Genomic DNA, 16,692 nt, shown 5'->3' on the forward strand with positions numbered 1-16,692 from the left:
CCCAAGTGTGGGACTCTTGATTTCAGTTCAGGTCATGATCTCGCGGCTTGTGGGTTCGAGCCCCCACATCAGGCTCTGCACCAACAGTGTGGAGCCTACTTGGGATTCTCTCTCCCTCTCAAAAATAAACATTAAAAAAAATCAAATGAAAACACCAGGCAAACTCTCCAGGCTGGGAGAAAACCAGTGTAGACCCTAACCACGGAATTTGTAAGGACAGCCACGGTGTCCATTAAAATTTATAATTTGAGGGGCATCTGGGTGGCTCACAAAAAGCCTCGGACTTCGGCTCAGGTCATGATCTTGTGGTTCACGAGTTCGAGCCCCGCGTCGGGGTCTGTGCTGACAGCTCAGAGCCTGGAGCCTGCTTCGGATTCTGTCTCCCTCTCTGCTCCTCCCCCACTCATGTTCTGTCTCTGTCTCTCTCTCTCAAAAATAAACATTAAAAATAATTTAAAAATGTTTTTTAAATTTATAATTTGCATGAAACTTTCAAATACGTTAAAGAAATTAGTCAGGAGGAGTGAGTCTCATAATAGTTTTTTTTTGTGGTTGTTTTTTTACTTAAAAAGGCCTTTTACAAGTGAAAAAATAAAGTTATTCAACTGAATTTTAAGACGTTTGGTTAACCGGAAATATTACTCTACGGCAAGAATAGTATAAACATATCTGTAAATAACAATGTAAAAACAGCCTAGTTATAAGTAAAAGTCCCAAGTAAAAATAAAATTAGATTTCCTTTTCTAAACAGCTTTATTGAGATAAAATTCACACGCCATACAACTTACCCATTTGGAGTACGGAATTCATTGTTTCTAGTATATTCACACGGTGGTACAAACATCCCAATCTAATTTTAGAACACTCACAGCTTCTAAAGGAAACCCCAGACCCATTACCAGCCCCCCACTCTGCTCCCCTCGACCCCGCAGCTGCCCCCGGAGGACCCCCCGGCCACGCCTGCGTCTCCGCCCACTGCCTCCGGGGCTCCCTCCTGCTCGTGGCCCGATTCCCGGGCTGGGTCGCAGAGCCGCTCAGACTCCGCAGGGCCCCTGCCGTACGCCCGGCCAACCCACACGCCCCGAGAGATGATGTGACCAACTGCCCTTTCAGGCCACCGAGCTCTGGCGCGCGTTGTTAACGCTGCGCGAACGCGGATCCCCGACACCCCAGTAGCGACGGGCCGGGGTCGCTCTGGGTTCTCGCCCAGCCCCCCGCCCCCGCCTGCCCCTCATTCCTGCGCCAGCCCCGACCCCGCCCCGCGTCCTGAAGCGCTTGCCGCCGGCTGCAGGTCCAGACGCGGCTGCCCACCCGCCGCCAGGGGCCGCTCGCTAACCGCTAACCGTCCCAGCTCCCGACACCCCCTCCTCGCTCTTAATCCACCCACCTCCTTCTGCCTGATCTCTTTGTTGACACGACCATTTCCCAAACTAGACCAAGCACTCTTGGGGGCAAGGAGGGGCGGGCGCACGCAATCTTTCCCTGGGCAGAGCCTCGCATATAGTCAACAGTGAGTAAATACATGTTTACTGAATGAACGACGTCCGCAGAGAGAAACGAAGACCACCCCCGATGAGAACAAACCCCTGCTTGGCATCCGGCCACCCACAGGCAGGTGTGTGCGGATGCTGGTAGTTCCAGGCTGGTGCAGGTGCCCCCAGGGGACTTGGGGGTGGGGTGGGGTGGGAGCATCCCGCTAGATCAATTCCTAAGGGCATATTTGACTGGTCCTGAGTCGGAAGAGGGGAAAGCCTGGGGAAGCCACAGCCACTGACCCAGTGCTGGCTGGCTGGCCGGTTGGCCTGCAGCAGCTGTGGTCAGCTTCCTGGGCTCCTGTGTGGCCCGGCCTCGTCCGCTTCCATCTGGTCAGCTGGAAGGTGGGGCCAGGAAGGAGGTAGGAGAGGAGGGTGGGCCTCGCCCTGGTGAGTCTGTGGCGCTTTGCCTGGGACTCCCTTGGCCTTGGTCCTGTGGATTCTCCCTTGGGGGCTGGAGTCTGTTCTGGAGTTACGGCTTGGCCGGTCTCCCTTACAGAGGGGCAGGTGGAGCCCACGATAGAAAGGAGCACTGAACACTTGAGCAGTTATCAGCGGCCAGGGAGAGATTTTCTGCGAGCAGTGTCCAGCCTCACGCATTTGCCCGTGTGGTCTGCTTCCCTGTGTGTAAGCGTGCGGAGGCTGCTGCCCTGGGCCGACTGCCCCGGTCCGGGCCACACTGCCTTTCCTTGGAGGTGGCAAAGGAGGCAGGACGGGTAAGGCCCCAGTGTGAGGGGTTCGTGCTCGAAATATGGGAGTCACAGTTCAGGGAATAATTTATTGGCGTCTGTGATTTCTGGCAAGATTTGGCATCAACCTTTTTTTAAATAAGTTTATTTTTGACACAGAGAGAGAGAGGGAGAGAGAGATCACAGTGGGGGAGGGGGAGGGGCAGAGAGAGAAAGGGAGACACAGAATCTGAAGCAGGCTCCAGGCTCTGAGCTGTCAGCACAGAGCCTGACGCGGGGCTCGAACTCACGAACGTGAGATCTTGACTTGATCTGAAGTCGGACACAACTGACCGAGCACCCCCGGGCACCCCTGGCATCAAGCTTTTATTTGCCAGATTGAGATACTATGGAATCATATTTTGGTGTTGAGGTTTGGAAGGAAAGACTGTGGAAAGATGTCTGCTCTGAGAGATTTATACACAAATATCCAAGGAAAGAGACTGCATTAATAAAAGAATATTTAAGGGGCGCCTGGGTGGCTCAGTCAGTTGAGCATCCGACTTCGGCTCAGGTCATGATCTCATGGTTTGTGAGTTCGAGCCCCACGTCAGGCTCTGTGCCGACGGCTCGGAGCCTGGAGCCTGCTTCGGATTCTGTGTCTCCTTCTCCCTCTGCCCCTTCCCCACTTGTGCTCTGTCTCTCTCTATCAAAAATAAATAAAATATTTAAAAAATTAAAAAATAAATAAATAAATAAATAAATAAAAGAATATTTAAGAATAAGCAGGGGCTGTGAATGCCCTGTTCTTCCAAGTTCAGGAACAGCTACGCCTCAGGGCCTCCCGGGCCTCTGAGCAGTGCCGGTAGCCTTTGATTTACGGCAGTGAGATACACATAAAAATTTTCCCATTGTAAACACCGTAACGGGCACAGTTCAGGGGCACCAGGTACCCCCGCACCGCCCTGCCGGGGCCACCGTCCACGTCCAGCACTGTCTCGCCCTCCGAGACTGACGCTCTGTCCCGCTCCACGCTGACGGTGGCCCAGCGCCCGGCACCCACCTTCTACCCTCTGCTTCTATGAATCTGGCTGCTCTAAGGTCTTCCTACAAGCGGAAGTCTGCAGTGTCTGTCCTTCTGGGACCGGCTCATTTCACTCAGCATCACGTCCTCAGCGCCCAGCCAGGTTGTGACACGTGTCAGGATTTCCCTCCTTTTTCAGGTGAATTACATGTCATTGTATGGATGGACTACGTTCTGTTTATCTTTCATCCTGGACACCTGGGCTGCACCCACCTCTTGGCTGCTGGCCTTGTTGCTGCCGTGGACGGCATGGGCTGGAGCCGCTCCGTGGGGACAGTGGGTGTCTGTGGGGCATGGCTGTTTGACCAGGCACATCAGGCCCAGTTTTATAAACGGCCTGTGAACTTTTCAAGGGCCCATGAGAAATCAGAGACCATAAAGGTTTTTTTTGCCCTGTTCAAAGTACAAAAAAACATGGCAAGTTTTAAATTCTTAAATATCCAAGTTGTGATTTAAATCCAGCTTTCATATAGTTGTATTACTCATATTCTTTACATTTGATGTAATATGAAGGCACTGATACCGTGGCTGCAGGTTTGCCCATTTATTGTCGGGAACGTTTATCCGACTCCGTTGTCTAGTGTCATTTCTCTGGAACATGTGCTTAGGGGCATCTGAGAGCCTTGACCTGCAGTGAGGGGACAGAAAGAGTTCCCACAGCCCTTCCACTGTCCCTCGAGCGCTGGCTCATGGAGCTTACGGATCAGGAGAACAGAGGCCCAGGGGTCAGCAGAATGGAACGCGGCCCGGTGTGTAAGCATGACGGAGGGAGATGTGTCCACACCCCAGGAGAAGGGCCCCGGAAGGGACAGCCCCACCCACACCCAGATCTGGACCTCCAGCCTCCAGGACCGTGAGGAACAAACCGTGGTTGAACCCACCCCGCTCACGGTGTTTGTTATGCAGCCGTAGCGGACCGGTACGGGTGTCCCATGGTTGCTCAGGGGGCATCGTTGGCTTCGCGGGCTGGTCCTGACTTGAGGACGCTGCAGCCGCTGTCCCAGTGCTGGTTCCCGAGGGCCAGCTGAGAGACGGCAGTTGGCTTCCAGGTTGGCTGCTGCGACCCGGGGGCCGAGTCCCACTTTCAAAGACGGTCCGGCCATTGTCCGTCTGTGTGTTCAGTCTTCCAGGACTAAAAGGTGGGTCTTGGGTTGCATCAGGGAGATACTTGGCGACCTCGTAAGAGCTGTTTCTGAATGTTCTGTAAGTTCGGTGGCCTCCAGGGCCTGGGGGTCTGGGAGGTGCTGGCAGGAGCTGCCATGCGGGCGGCCTCAGCGGCTCCCGGAACGCACGGAGGCCACCCCAGAAGGCTTCGCCCGCACTCCCCATCCGCCGTGCGGGCCGTGCAGGGAACCCACAAGCTCACACATCACACCTGCCGGCATCTGGGGCCACACGCGGCACACGTATGTCCTGACTGCCAGCTGCTGCTCTTGAGGGGAAAACGTTTAAACACCGGTAGCACGCGCACGCTGAAATAGACTTCGAAGTGCTTTTCCGAAGGTAAGAAGTGAAACAGCTTTGGCCCTGCTCGTGCTGCGCCCAGCAGCCTCCCTCTGCTCTCCTCTCCCGTGTCTTTGTCATTCTTTGGTGGCTGCAGATCAGAATAGGGCTCCACGTTCACGATGTTGTACCTCTTTTGAAACCAATTAGCAAAACTCGGGAACAAAATGGTCTAGCAATGCTTTTGTGACTTCTGAACTATCTCGAACGGAGTGCAGATAAATTTAAGTATAAAATTGCAGAAAGCCCGAAACTCAGCTGATGTGTGCTGTGATTTGCTATTTTTTCCAAAAACGAAACAAAACAAAAACCCGATAGACGATGATAGCCTCCTTTGGCCTGAGATGTCCTGTGTTGCTGAACTGTCTTCACGGGGATCCACATGTCGCACGGGCAGCGGGTCGTTTCCGGAGATTTTTGTGGAGGCCAAATGACTGAGTGTGGAGGCGCTCTGGAAAATACCAGCCTCACTGGTTCTGCTGGCGCTCCTGTTGATGTGACTTGAGCAGGAGGTACACAGAGTCCTCGGGGCCCCCGTGCCGGCTCCCTGACCCCAACCCTGCCATGGGCTCTGGCTCCCGCCTCCTCACAAGCTTCCCCACGGGAGCCTGCCCAGAAATGGCTGTCCCTGGGCCGTCCCGTGTGGCTCCACTGTTTTGTCCAGCTCCTGAGCTCCCCTCGTCCATCTGCGTCACCCCACGCGCGAGGACACGGTGTGTCTGCCTTTCTCCCTGGGGACCTTCTGCGTTTCTCAGTTCCAGCCCCAGGAGGACTTGTCTTGTGGTCAGAGGTGCTCCTGGCCTGGGGACCTGAACAGACCAGGAGACAACCAACAGGTTTCCACTGTGCTTTGCGGGGCAAGTGACCCCAGTAAAGAACAAAGGGGCAAGATGAGCACATCTTCACTGGAATCATCTGGAAACCAGAGGCTCAGGGGACACGCCATGGGACAACAAGAGGCCACCACTGACCTCATAGATGGGCAGCAAGGTCCTGGAAAGGCTCAGCCGTTCCCCCCACCCCCACCCCAAGGGCCTGCAGCACCTGGGACAGAAACCAAAGGCAGGACTGAGTCTGAGGCTCGTGGGCCCTGGGCTGGGAGCTGGTGGTCCTGAGGGGAGCACGGCCACGGGGCGGGAAGACAGACTTGAGGAGGGTTCTAGAACAGGAGTCTAGCTTGGACTGTGGGATGATGGAATGTTCTAGAACCAGATAGAGGTGGTGCTTGCACACTGTTAAGAATGCACTAAAGGCCCCTGAATTGTTTACTTTACAAAAAATTATGGAGGCGCCTGGGTGACTCAATCGGTTAAGCCTCGGACCTCAGCTGAGGTCATGATCTCACTGTTCATGGGTTCGAGCCCCACGTCGGGCTCTGGGCTGACAGCTCAGAGCCTGGAGCCTGCTTCGGATTCTGTGTCTCCCTCTCTCTCTACCCTTCCTCCGCTCATGCTCTGTCTCTCTGTCTCTATCTCTCTCCCAAAAATAAACATTTGAAAATTCTTTTTTAATTTATAAAAATTTAAAAATGGTTAACTTTATGTTCTGTGACTATCACTTCAGTTTTATTTTATCTGTTTATTTATTTATTTACTTTGAGGGAGAGAGACGATCGGAAGCAGGTTCCATGCCCAGCACAGAGCCCGACTCAGGGTTCAATCCCATAACTCCTGGGGTCATGACCTGAGCCGAAATCAATAGTTGGATGCTCGGGGGCGCCTGGGTGGCTCATCTTTCAGGCATCCAACTCTTGATTTTGGCTCAGGTCATGACCTCACAGTTTGTGAGTCCAAGGCTCACATCAGGCTCTGCACTGATGGTGTGGAGCCTCCTTGGGATTCTCTCTCTCCCTCTCTCTCTACCCGCTCTCTCTCTCAAAAAAAAAAAAGAAGAAAAAAAAGAAAAGAGTTGGATGCTCAACAGACTGAACCTCCCAGGTACTCCATCACTTAATTTAAAAGATAAAAGAGAGGCATCTTGGCGGGGGGGGGGGGGGGGGAGGTCTGTCAGTTAAGCCCCTTGATTTCGGCTCAGATTATGATCTTGCGGTTCGTGGATTCAAGCCCTGCATCAGGCTCTGTGCTGATGATGCAGAAGCTGTTTGGGATTCTCTCTCTCTCTCCCTCTTTGCTGCTTCCCCCACCTCTCAAAATAAATAAATATTGAGAAAAAAAAAAGATAAAAGAACTAGGGGCAAAGTTGGAGGCCAAACCATCAGCTTTATGAATAGCCAGACAATCGGCCAAATACCCTGCGCGTGGGCAGGGGCGGCTGAGGCTTGGATCTGAGGCTGACTTGGGACTCCTGGCCATCTTCCCCCATCGGGGCGGGAGACTCACCCGTGCCTGGGGGCTGCCGCGCCTGCTCCCCCAACTGCAGGGCGTGGGCTCATGGCTCAACCTGCCTGCCTCAGCGGGGGGGGGGGGGGGGGGGGCGGGGGGGGAGGGCAGAGGAGCTGGACTCACAGGAGGGTTGCACAGCCTGTAGGTGCTCTCTGATGCCAAGCAGAGAGGTTCCTGTTCAACTCAGAGAGGGCACGATCCTTCCCAGGAGAAAGGGGTGTTGAAAATTCATTCTCCACTCAGCGATAAAAAGGGATTTGCTATCAAGTGAGTGAAGGAAGCCAGTCTGGAAAGGCTGCATCTTGTACGGTTCCAGCTCTAGGATACTGGGGAAAAGGCACAAGGCACAACTACGAGACCAAAAAAGAAATCCCAAAAGATCCATGGTTGCTGGGGTTTCATGGGCAAGGCTGAGCAGGCAGAGCACAGAGGGTTTAGGGCAGTGAAAATACTGTGTGTTAATATGGTGGCCTTCGTCCAACTGGCAGAACGTCCTGCACCGGCAGTGAACTCGGGAACTCGTAATAATGTATCTGTATCACCTGACCAACTGTAGCCGATGTCCCGGCATCCGCTGACGTAATACTAGGGAAACAGGGGGAAGGGGGCTGTATGGGAAGTCTTTGTACTTTCTGCGCAATTTCTGTAGTCCTAAAACTGCTCCAGAAAATGTTACTGTAAAAAACCTGTTTTGCGAGAGAAAGACTGGGAAGGGGGGAAGGAAGCAGGTGCCCACGCAGGTGCCGTGGGGGACAGGGAGAGCCATCTAGGGCATTGACAGGCCCGGAGCCCCATGGCGTGCGCCAGGCGTCTGCTGCTGCTGCTCTACCTGCTGCCTGTGTCCTTGGCCTGGAGGCCCAAGACCGTGTTCCATTTGCATAAGGTAAGCACCCCCCCCCCCCAGCGGAGGTGGCCCCCAATCGGGCTTCTGGGGGTTCCCGGCTCCTCTCCGCAGGTGCCTGCCCCCACGAATCCTGTCTGGGCTCTCTGGAAAAGAAGGCCCCCGGGCGTTTGGGCCCCCAGGACAGCTGACGCTGGCTCCCCCAGGCCGCAGGGTCCCCGACGATGACGGTCACAGGCCGGGGAGCCAGGCAGGTAGCGCTGTGCCAGGTGCCCGGTGGGGCCACTCCGTGTTCAGCACGTTCTGCTTTGCTTTGGAAAATAGACTTGTGTTTCATAAGAAGCTGTTCTGTAGGTGAACACGGGCTGGAGTTCCTATTTTTAACTAAGTTTACACACAAATACGTAAAACTCTGAGTGAGTACCCGCCGCGGGGAAAGTCGTTACGAGGGACCCACACCAACAACAGCTCTGGGGCCTCAGTAGTTTGCTGAGTTTGCAAAGGGGTGTTGCGACCCGAAGCTTGAGAACTTCCATCAAAGGCCTCAGGAGCAGGGGGCCTCCAGCGGCCGGGCCAGGACCTGGGTGAGGGCCAGCCACGGCTCCTGCCCGCACGTGACCCCGCCCCGCCCTCCTGGGTCCGTAGAAGCTGTGAGAGTCCGTGGCAGCTCTTCCCCTCCCCGCTCCGCTGCTCCTCCTCTCGTCCTCTGTGCCTTGGTTTACCTCCCGTCCGCGTGGCTCACCACACACAGACCACGTTAGTTCTCTTCCCCTCCCTTTCCGCTGGCTCCCCCCGCCATCAGCGCCGCCAGGTCTGGGACGTTTGGGAACTTGGAAGGGAAGCAGAAAGGAGGGGAGGGTGTTCCTAAATCAAGAAGCCCTACTGGGCGCTGGGTCTGCAGGGGATGCGAGGCCCGTGAGGATCGCCTGGAGGGCCCGAGCCACTGCTGTGTCCCCAGCAGCCTGGAGTCACAGAAGCTCTGCACCACCCAGACCGGCTCCCTCCAGGGCCGGGCCCGGCAGAAGGCGCCCGAGCGGGCTGGCCGGCACCAGGTGGAGGAGGGTCCCGCCACCCAGAGCTGGCCGCCGAGGGGGCAGGGGGCCGGCGGAAAGAACGGGGTCTCCCCTCCGGCGGTGGGCAGCCGAACGGCCACGCCTGCTCCAAGCACTCCGAATGCCGGAGCCGCTGCTGTGTGCTCAGCATCTCCGGCTCCGAGCTGACCTGCAGACCCATGACCATCTTCCTGCAGTGTCAGCCTTGGCGCAAGGTGAGCCGGCGGCCGGGCCGCGGCAGGGAGGGCCGGGGCCAGGGCGGGAGGCGGGCGCCAGGCTCCAGCTCTGTGTCCCCAGCCCAACGGGAGCCACTGCACCAACGATGACGAGTGCCAGAGCAGGTGTTGCCTCGCTCCGACCGAGGTCAGCCACCGACGCTGCGTCCCCCAGAGAGGGATCCTGGTTCAATGCCTGATCTTGGTGAGTGCCCCCGGTGCCCGGGTGGAGAGGCTGCCCGGAGCCCTGGACTGGCCCTAGGGCCTGCGCCAAGTGAACGGGATTCTCCGAACCCACGGAGTGTCCCCTTCCAGGAGAGGCTGTCCTCTGCCATCTGGACACTGGCCTCCACGTCCGCTTCCTTGAGCAGGAAGGCCCGGATGAGGCCTCCGAAAAGGAAACAGGTCACAGACAGGTCCCTCGGGGTCTCGGCAGGGAACAGGTGCCCCCGCCTGGGAAAGGGCCATCTGATGCGTGGCTGGGTGGTGAACCCACCTCACCAGGTGCCAGGATTCCCAACATGGGGCTGAGGGCGGCGGGTTGGGGACAGAAGGAGGGGGTGGAAGAAGGGACTTCGGAGATGAGGGGGTGAGAGATGGGGAGGGGGTGGGCAGAGGTGGGGAGGGTCGGAGATGGGGAGGGGGCCACAGCCCCTGGAGATGGGCCTTGGGGGGTTGCTGAGAGAACGCACGGGTGCAGTGATGTGTGGGTGCTTAAGTACATGGTCTGATGCCGGAATCCAAAACTTCTTTCCGATTATGAAGGGGTCTCTGCTCCCAGGGTTAAGGAGCACATTTTTGAGCACATACGACCTCTTTGGAGCTGCGGCACCATCAGCTCCCAGGGGAGCACTGGGCACAGCAGGTGTTCACCGCAGTGTGTAAATGCTGGATTCCCTGTGTGGTCCTTGCCCCAGACGAGCTGGTTCCACCAGTGAGGGTGAGGGTGGGGGCGGTGTTGGGTGCCTGACGGGCCCCGTATCTCCCTGTGCATTTTCTAACTTTGCCCCGTTAGTGACGGGGAAACTCATCTTCGTGGAAGAACCAGTCCGGACCCGGGAGAAGCTCAGCCTGGATCTCGTGCCTGTGTTTAGCTGGGAGCTCAGCTTGTGGTTCCCGCCCCTCGTTCTGGGCTGTGAAAACCTGCAGGTGTCAGACGCGCCCGTCCTGTCGTAGCAGCGAGCTCTGGAGACCGCTCCGTGAGGACGAACGGAGCTCCGGGGAACCTGCAGCTTGATGGCCTCACATCAGTGAGCCCCGCTGACCGAGTCAAGGCACTTCGTCACTTCCATTTTTTTTCAGACAATAAAGTAACACAAATCTGTAGAAGACGTGGAGACCGTGGAGAGGTGGAGCCTGCTCAGGTTGCCTGCCTAGGAATGTGCGTCCAGCAGAGACAAGCCTGACCTGGAGGGAAAGGGGCAGAGCAGGGGCATGCCCTCCCCACGGGGCGTTTTGTCCTGGCTGGTAGAAATCATCCGCCCACTGTCCCAAACCGAAAAGCCTCCCCTGAGCGTTGCTGCCCGACAGGAAACACAAGCACGGGAGCAGAGTGGAGCCAGGACTCCCCGGACGGGCCCCAGGTCCTGCCGCTTCCCTGGGAGCAGACGCGCTGGCTAACTCAGAGCCCGTTCCCGCCAGGGCCCTCTTGGCGTTCCCAGAGTGCAGGGCCTTGGGGCGAAGCACCCGGACAACTGCCTTCTGGGGCTCCTGTCACCCATGCTGACACCGGGCTGCTTCTCTGGGCGCCTTAAAAATATTTCGCCTCCTCCCTCCCCACCTCGTCCCTTCTGCCCCTCCTCCTCCTCCCCCTCTTCCCCTCCCCCCTCCTTCTTCCACTCCTCCTCCCCTCCCCCTTCCTCTCCCTCTTCCTTTCCTCCCCTCCCCCTTCCTCTCCCTCCTCCCTTCTGCCTCTCCTCCTCCTCCCCTCCTCCTCCTTCTTCCACTCCTCCCCTCCCCCCTTCCTCCTCCCCTCCTTTTCCCCCTCCTCCTCCCCTTCCTCTCCCTCTTCTCTTCCTCCCCTTTCTATCCCTTCTTTCCCACCTCCTCCTCCTTCTCCCCCTTCTTCTCTTCCTTTCCCCTTCCTCTCCCTCCTTCCTTCCCTCTTCCTCTCCCTCCTTCCTTCCTCTCCTCTCCTCCCTCCTCCTTAGCCTGAGCTAAGATGATTGTTGCAGAGAAAGTTAGGAGAAGCCATTGCTTCTATGCTAATAATGAGAGCAGGTGGGGTAAGCCATAAAGTATAGCAAAAAAAAAAAAAAAAAGGAAAGAACAGATGTAAGTGTAAAACATAACGTACAAAGCATTTAGAAGAAAAATAGGATATTTTCTTGGCTTCGGATTCAACAGAGTTCTTAGATGTGACCAAATGTCACTCATAAGAGAAAAGGTAGATAAACCCCTAAAATTAAGAACTTTCATTCTATGATACATACCATTTTATAGGTTTTATTAAAACTTGCAGAAACCACGTGCTTTTAAAAAATGTTTATTTATTTTTGAGAGAGAGAAAGAGGCAGAGAGGGAGAGAGAATCCCAAGCAGGCTCAGCACTGTCAGTGCAGAGCCCGATGTGCGGCTCAAACTCACATGCCACAAAATCATGACCTGAGCCGAAATCAAGAGTCGGACGCTTAACCAACAGTCACCCAGGCACCGCTATTTTTTTGTCTTATTATTTTATATTTTACTTTATATTTCATTTCATTTCATTATTTCATTTTATTGTAATCTCTATGCCCAACATGGGGCTGGAACTCAAGACCCTGAGATCAAGAGTTTCGTGCCCCTCCACCTGAGGCGGCAGGTGCCCCTAGGACAGAAACCGTTAAGGGAAACTGTTAACCTAACAAAGGGCTTATATCCAGGGTATATTAAAAAAAACTCTTGGGACTTAACAGTTACCAAACAACCCAATTAAAAAGTAGACCAAAGACTTGCGCAGACATTTCGCCAAAGAGATCCACAGGGGGCAGAGAAGGGCATACAACGTGTTGGCTGTCAGGACAGACGGCGGAGTGACAGTCCTGACTGTCCCCACTGCTTGTGCCAGATTCACAGGGAGACCCCTGTGACCAAAGTTCGTGACCAAAGTCACTGTTTTCCACGCCTGTATTTCTAGCAGCTGAACACAGCTCCTATCATCCAAAAGCCAAGTTCCCTTTTCTTGAAGGTTTGGAAGAGATTTCTCTAACTGAGCACCAGAGGAAGGCTTGCATTTGGAGGCCCGTGTGTGAAAAGATAGGTAACATCCAAGTTCCATTTGACGGCACAGGTGTACCCAGCGCCTGGCTGAGAACGAGTGAGCCGCTCGGCCGAGGGAAGCCTGGACCTGAAACAGGGAAGCGTAGTACAGCCGGGCCTCTGAACAGCATCCCCCCAGGGACCACAGGCAAGGGGATCTGGCAGCCACTTGGGTGCGCGTACAGCTGGAGGCCCACAGACAGTGAGCCAACGGCGCACGTGCAGACGTTGGAGGCCCGAGCGCAGTGCAGGCGCCGCAGGCTAAGGGCGCATGTGCAGGCGCCGCAGGCCAAGGGCGCATGCGCGGGCGGTGCAGGCTGGGGGAGGTCTTGACCTCAAAAGCGCGGCCAACTGCAGAACCTGGGTCCGGGAGCTGCTCCCAGAGCCACTCGGCATCTGTTCGATCCAAGCAGGATCCCCCACAACGGCACATTTCGCCCCGGATCCAGAGCAGGTTGCGTGCTTGGGCGGGGGTCGAGGGGGACGGTCGGGTCAGAAGCCTCCCTTGCTGGAGAGGCCGGGGCACCCACCGGGCAAGTGGACCACCTGGGGACTGACTGGTGCTAGGTACAATGTGCCGCATCAGAAAGACGGTCCTGGTGTGGGCATCCTAGGGTGGGTCGGGATCTCCACGGGGCTGGGGTGTCCCCGGGGCCGAAGGGGCGGACGGCACATGTGCAGGCCACGCAGGTGGCACAGCCTGGGGCCCGGAACAGGGCGGCTGTAGGAAGGGGCCAGGTCACAGGAGGAGGCTGCTTGGGGCCTGGGTCGGCCTCGTTCAGAGACTTAGTTCACACTCGGGCACATGTGCCCCCCCGAAGGCCGGTCTAGAGGCAAGTGTACTACCTTTCTAGGTCTGGGCGGGGCCAGCGGGCTGGTGAATCCTAGTGAATCCTCCCCCAAAGACCCGGGGAGGGGAGCCTTGATGGCTGGAGAGGCCGGGGAGGACTGACTGCTGCTGCATTCAAGCTGCTGGCTCAGAGAGATTCTCGGGTTGGGATCTCTCCTCCTGGAAGGCTGTCCGGGTGGTTCTGGTGTGGACGGGGCTCCACAGGCAGAGGGCCCCGGCTCCACACACGCGGGAGGGGGGCCTGGTGCGCAGGTGCGAGCCCCGCGGGTGCCTAGAACGGAGCGAACGTGCGGAGAGGTCTGGGGAGGGGAGGGGCGCCCGGCTGTCCCAGGCCTCTGCCTGCTTCCGCGCCCTCCGCTCCACAGTTGTGCCTGTTTCACCCCAAAGGTAAAGGCGGGGGAGCACGCTGCCTCGGTCGGAGGGGCCGGGGTGGCTGGTTTCCAGCCAGAGACGCCCGGGAGCCTCGATTCCTGGTAACCCCGGGACCCCTCAGGCAGGCAGCCAGGTGCAGGGGGCACGGACTGCAGCGTTTCGTCGCCTGAGAAAGTGGGTGGAGGGGGTGCCTGTTTTCATCGTGGAGGCTGCTGGGTGATTCCGGCTCTTCCGGATTTCCACCGGGGTCCAGGGCTCCGCTGGCTGCCGGGGTGTGTATCCCGCTTGTACGAGCTGCCCGGGTCAGGGGAGCCCAGGACAGCGGGCGCGGCGCGGGTGGGGTGTGGCCGCGTCTCCAGGCTCGGCCGTAGGGGGTCCATGTGCCCTACATCCTTGCGCCCCAGGTGGGTGCAACCTGCCTAGCTGGAGCTGGGTGTGCTACCCTTTCAGCCGGAGCTGGAGGAACGGGGACTGTCTGGCCCGGGTGGCCCTGAGCCCCCGGACGGTGCTGTCCTTTGATAAGACACACCTGGGAGCCTTGAGGAGGGTAAGCCCGGAGCCTCAGGCGGCCGTTCCAAGCTGGGACTGCGCTTGGCCGCTTGAGAGGGGCATCCAAGAGAGAGGTGTGGGTGGTGGCCCCTCCAGCCTGCAGGCCGTGCATGTGGCCCCAGACCCCCCCGCGCTCCACAGGCTGATACCCCCAGCTGCCCTCCGCGGGCCGACGGGGCGCCTACTGAGCAGGCTCCAGCCGCACAGGCGAGGGTCTGGAGAGGCCGGTTCGCAGGCGTGGCCCGGTGGGGGACGTGGCACCTGCCTGTTTGCAAGCGCCAGTCCGCACGAAGGCGTGGATCCCTTCTGCCGGAGGGCAGAGCGGAGGGATCTGGAAGCCTCGCCAGCACCGAGCCCAGCGCGCGCACCGTGGTACCCCTCCACGACAGGCACCTGGGAGCCTTGTTTGCTGCAGAGACCCGGCACTTCCGAACAGCGAGCTCACCTGGGGACTGCCTCTCACCCACTTCCGGGCCGCCTGCAAAGCGATTTCAGAGGTGGGCGGGCTCCCTCCGTGTTTGACGCAATTGACGCAATGCAGAGGTGGGGGGAGGTGGGCCCTGGCTCCCAAGGCGGCGGTCGGACGGGGTGAGTACCGTGCATGTGTGAGCCTCACGGGTGGGGGTGCGGGTAGGGGTGGGGGGAGCAGGGCCGCGTGGGGCGAGGTCGGGACACGGTAGCGGGCTTGTGTGGACCCGAATCTACCTAAAGCCAAGCCCTGACCTGCACCAGTGTCACGTGCCCCCTGAAGTCTGGTGGGTCTGGGGACAAACAGTGCTGAGACTGATTGTCTTCACCACCAGTGCCTTTTTGTTGTTGCTGTTGTTTGATACATTTAAAATATTTTTAAATTCCAGGGGCGCCTGGGTGCCTCAGTCGGTTAAGCCTCCCACTTCGGCTCAGGTCTTGATCTCACGGTCGGTGAGTTCGAGCCCCAGGTCGGGCTCTGTGCTGACAGCTCAGGCCTGGAGCCTGCTTCGGATTCTGTGTCTCCCTCTCTCTCTGGCCCTCTCCCCTCATGCTCTGTCTCCCTCTCTCCTTCAAAAATAAACATCAAAAATGTTTTTTTAATTTTTTTTAATCCAGCGTAGTTAACGCAGTGTTGTATTAGTTTCCGGTGTGCAACGTGGTGATTCACCTGTTCCACCCATCACCCGCTGCTCATCGTAAGTACTGTCAATTCCACTGCCCCAGTTCACTCATCCCCCACCCACGTCCCGCCCGCAACCACGAGTGTTCTCCACGGTTGAGTCTGTTTCTTGGTTTCTCTTTTTTTTCCTTTATGTTGTTTCTTAAATTCCACATGGGAGTGAAATCATACGGTATTTGTCTGTCTCTGACTTATCTTGCTTAGCATAACACACTCTAGCTGCACCCATGTCCTTGCAAGTGGCCAGACTTCGTTTTTGATTGCCGAGTAATATCCCGTTGCCTATATCCGTCTTCCTCTCCGTTCATCAGCTGATGGACACTTGGGCTGTTGCCGTATTTCGGCTGTGGTAGGTAATGCGCCTATAAAGGGCGCACGTATCCCCTTGAATTAGTGTTTTTGTATTTTGGGGGTAAATACCCAGTAGTGCGGTTACTGAGTTATAGGGGACTTCTATTTTTAACTTTTGCAGGAAGCTCCACTCTGTTTTCCAGAGCGGCTGCACCTGTCTGCATTCCCAGCAACAGTGCACGAGGGTCCCCTTTCTCGCATCCTCGCCAGCACCTGTGTTTCTCGTGTTGTTACCGTTAGCCGTTCTGGCAGGTGCGAGGCGGTATCTCGTCATGGTTTTCATCTGTGTGTCCCCGATGAGTGATATCGAGCATCTCACGTCTGTTGGCCATCTGTGTGTCTTCTTTGGAGAAATGTCTATTCATGTCTTCTGCCCATTTTTTAAAATGTCATTCATTTTTGGGGTGTTGGGCTTGAGAAGTTCTTTATAGATTTTGGATACTAACCCTTCATCCGTATGTCATTTGCAAATATCTTCTCCAATTCCTACGCTGCCTTTTAGATTTGTTGATTGTTTCTTTGCTGTGCAGAAAGTTTTTATTTTGATGTAGTTCCAGCAGTCTATTTTTGCTTTTTTTGTTTCCCTTGCCTCTGGAGACGTGTTGAGTAAGAAGTTGCTGCAGCCCATGTGACAGAAGTTCCTGCCTCTGTTCTCCTGTAGGATTTGTATGGTTTCAGGTCTTACGTTTAAGTCTTTCAGAGTTTATTTTTGTGTCTGGTGTAAGAAAGTGGTCCAGGCTCATTTTTCTGCCTGTCGCTGTCCAGTTTTCCCAGCACCACTTGCTGAAGAGACTGTTTTTATTCCATTGGATGTTCTTTCCCGCTTTGTCAAAGATGAGTTGGCCATACGTTTGTGGGTCCATTTCTGGGTCCTCTATTCTGTTCCATTGATCGGAGTGTCTTTTTCTTGTGCCAGTGCCATACTGTCTTGATGATGACAGCTT

The 16,692-nt window shown here is 56.4% G+C and overlaps 1 protein-coding gene across 2 annotated transcripts; it reads left to right on the plus strand.

Annotated features, from left to right (window-relative positions):
* The first annotated feature begins 7,285 nt into the window (after positions 1 to 7,285).
* On the plus strand, positions 7,286 to 11,118 carry LRCOL1 (leucine rich colipase like 1). Of its 2 annotated transcripts, XM_027052062.2 has the most exons (4): positions 7,286 to 8,012; positions 8,929 to 9,237; positions 9,320 to 9,442; positions 10,253 to 11,118. In XM_027052062.2, exons 1-4 carry the CDS (start codon positions 7,923 to 7,925, stop codon positions 10,253 to 10,255), a joined length of 525 nt encoding a protein of 174 aa, XP_026907863.1. In that variant the 5' UTR covers positions 7,286 to 7,922; the 3' UTR covers positions 10,256 to 11,118. The 2 variants fall into 2 exon arrangements, with proteins under 2 accessions (XP_026907863.1, XP_053062154.1); XM_053206179.1 differs by lacking the exon at positions 10,253 to 11,118 and having other exon boundaries at positions 9,320 to 9,696.
* Positions 11,119 to 16,692: the final 5,574 nt, after the last annotated feature.

This window comes from Acinonyx jubatus, chromosome D3 (genome assembly GCF_027475565.1).
Source record: "Acinonyx jubatus isolate Ajub_Pintada_27869175 chromosome D3, VMU_Ajub_asm_v1.0, whole genome shotgun sequence".
NCBI classification, from domain to species: Eukaryota; Metazoa; Chordata; class Mammalia; order Carnivora; family Felidae; genus Acinonyx; species Acinonyx jubatus.